Here is a 2,807-nt window from a genome sequence, read left to right as displayed (position 1 = left end):
ATATATATATATATATATATATATATACCCAAAAAGATATTTACAGAATATAGACTTGTTATGTATTTATATGTAGGACACTGATCATTCTGTTTTCAAAATATTACGGTTAACGTATGTGATAGACCAATTTAAGATAATATATAAACTAGTATAGACTTTATTCATTACGATAGTTAACATCACTATAGCATATTATGTCAATGCAAGATCTGATAAAGATGTTACATGAACGCAGGTCCGTATTCGACATGGCCGAATCACTCTACGTTCGAAATCGAACCTAATAATCAAATGACGATCGATCTGAAGGGCGAGGACACTCAAGAAAGCAAAGCGAGCATTGAGATTTCCACGGAAAAAATGAAACGAGCAATTTCATCGACATCCTCAGGCAGAGATGTGCAGAGTTCGAGCAGTCAGTCGATGAATTTTCGTGTGCGAGATACAGATTACGTGCATCCTTACTTACAATAGGATATAGTGGCTGAAAATTGGTGGACGGCTTCAGCTTGCCAGTGAATGAATTATATTGGTAAAACGGCATTTTTCGTAATTGCGCAATCAATAATCACCAGACGACGACTTCGTTGTGCCTCTGCACAACTTTGCGGTCATGGACTGTCAGATTGTAGATTCTGCAGCCGCAAATGGCGCAGCTGCAAGCGGACATGAACCTTTGGCGGGAAGACAAACGATACAACAAAATTGATCATTTCAGCAGAGAGAGGTTAGTAATGAGAAGGATCAAAAAGAAAGAATCTTAAGAAAAAAGATTTTCTATAAAATTAATAATTTTCTATAAAGTCTTTCATAATCTCGTTTCATTAACACATAAAATGTGCACTCTTGGAATTTTATTCGGCAAAATGAAAAGAGTTTCAAATATTAGATAAATGATTCGCGCGACCTATTTAAAAGACGATGGCTCGTATCCAAAACTTTTACCGATAAAAGCGCGTTTTATCTCTAAAATTCTATAGTATGCGTAACGTAAATTATAATATGTTAGCGCGCTAACATTGTTGTAAGCGCGTTCTGAATACGGGCCTATGTTTAAAGAGTCAGAAATTTAGAAATTTTCGATTCACATAATGACTGCGGTTTATGTGATGTTTCAAACGCTACAAAGCATGTCTAGCACCGATATAGGGTGTGTTCCGATATATACTGCCAATACTGGCAGTAGTGTGTCCGAATATAAAAATTTATAATTGATCCAAATTATATTTATTTAAAATTTTTACATAAAAAGAATTGTAATCATACACTGCCCCCGAAAAGTTTCCGGATATGGAACTTAAAATTGTATAATATTTAGGTCGCCATAACTCGGTAAAAAATTATTACAGACAAAAAAATAAAAAAGGATTTTAAAGCTTGAAATTTATACTTTAGTATGCTTTTTCAAAAAATTTTGTCTTTACAGTTCTGTATCTTAACAAAGATCACGTTGTTGTATTTCTTAAAATTACGTATGTACGTTTAACAGAGCGCAGTTTGATAAAAAGTTTTTTTGTCAAAAAGTTCAATATTTTTTAGTCTTATTTCAGCACAATTTCATTCAATATTTAAAGCATCCAATGGATACATCACACTTATAATTTCAAAAAAAATAATTCTTTCGACAAAATTATATATTTTTAAAAAATAAGAATTCAGCGAGATAATGTTCATAATGCTTTTCACATGTTCTATAAGAAGGAATATTTGCTCGCATATCAACAAACCTCAAGAAAGTACGAAATTATACTGACAATGAAAGAGCAAAATGCATCCCTAAGCAGTTAAACGTTAAACAAGGATTCATTGTGTTATAGTGTCTGACTGTGTCCTTGCTGGAAAATACCCTATGTCTGCGATTAGTCTTCGTCGAGAAGACCAGAAAGGAAGATTAACCGCAGACAAAATCGCTTTTAGGCTCGGTTGCATCAATGTTATTTTAATTTTAAGCAAGGCTTAGAATTCTCTTTGTCCCTGTCTCTTTTCGGTTTAAAACGAGATAGAGAAAGTTTTAAGTTTCGCTTAAAATCAAAGTTGATGCAACCGGGCCTTAGCCATGGTTGCTGCTGATTGCATAACGAAAAAACGCTAATAGTGGACAGCGCGAGTCTACTTTGCTAGGGGATTCGGATTTGATTTCCGGTAGATCCATTTTTACGCGCTCGTAGCTCCTCTTCGGCTGTCTGGCAAATCATCAAGTGTATTGCTACAGTATATACAGTAGCACAACTCTCCTGATTTTATGTTGACCAAAATGAAGTGCGCATGCGCAAAAATAAGTTACTCAATAACGCCATCTAAATTTCTATCTTACATCTTTCTTTTTTTGTTCTCTCTTTCAGAGCCATTTAAACGTTCGAGTAGCTGAAATACAGATCAGAGAAAAAGATAGAAGAAAAGAAAATCATAGTTTAGTTTAGTTTAGTTTAATTTAGTTTATTGCGCTTTAATCTAGTTTATTAGCTTTATGAGAAAAACTACATGTTAACAGAGTAATAGACATAAAATATGATATAATAGTACTCAGCAAACGAGAATGGATTGAAATGAATTGAAATGAATTCAGATTTTCAGAAATATTGATTCACGAATGTTAAAATGAATGCTTTTCAATCCTGAATGCATTTTTATTCATTTATAGGAATTGCATGGAGCATATCTCTATGCCTTTCAATCTAAAAATAATATTAGCTTTTTCTGTGCATTGTGAATACTGTCCAATTCAAAATTTTGAATAGGAAAGTTTTTCAATCCAATTGCATCCAATTGAATCTAATTGAATCCAATTGAATTCAATTAAACCC

The 2,807-nt window shown here is 33.2% G+C and overlaps 2 protein-coding genes across 3 annotated transcripts in view; one reads left to right on the top strand and one right to left on the bottom strand.

Annotated features, from left to right (window-relative positions):
- Positions 1–632, bottom strand: part of LOC108756837 — a 1,778-nt gene extending 1,146 nt beyond the window's left edge. For both annotated transcript variants that reach the window (XM_018500937.1, XM_018500936.1), the window contains exon 1: positions 473–632. In XM_018500937.1, coding sequence (XP_018356439.1) covers positions 473–547 — 75 coding nt within the window. In that variant the 5' untranslated portion in view covers positions 548–632. The remainder of the gene's footprint in view (positions 1–472) is intronic.
- A 50-nt stretch (positions 633–682) lies between these two features.
- The window catches only part of LOC108756833, a 12,446-nt gene continuing 10,321 nt past the window's right edge, over positions 683–2,807 (top strand). Inside the window, exon 1 of the mRNA XM_018500929.1 lies at positions 683–730. The gene's annotated coding sequence lies outside the window, so the exon portion shown is untranslated. The remainder of the gene's footprint in view (positions 731–2,807) is intronic.

This window comes from Trachymyrmex septentrionalis, unplaced genomic scaffold (assembly GCF_001594115.1).
Source record: "Trachymyrmex septentrionalis isolate Tsep2-gDNA-1 unplaced genomic scaffold, Tsep1.0 scaffold13, whole genome shotgun sequence".
Lineage (NCBI taxonomy): Eukaryota > Metazoa > Arthropoda > Insecta > Hymenoptera > Formicidae > Trachymyrmex > Trachymyrmex septentrionalis.
Note: the sequence above shows the minus strand (reverse complement) of the source record. Positions and strands in the feature narration are given on the sequence as shown.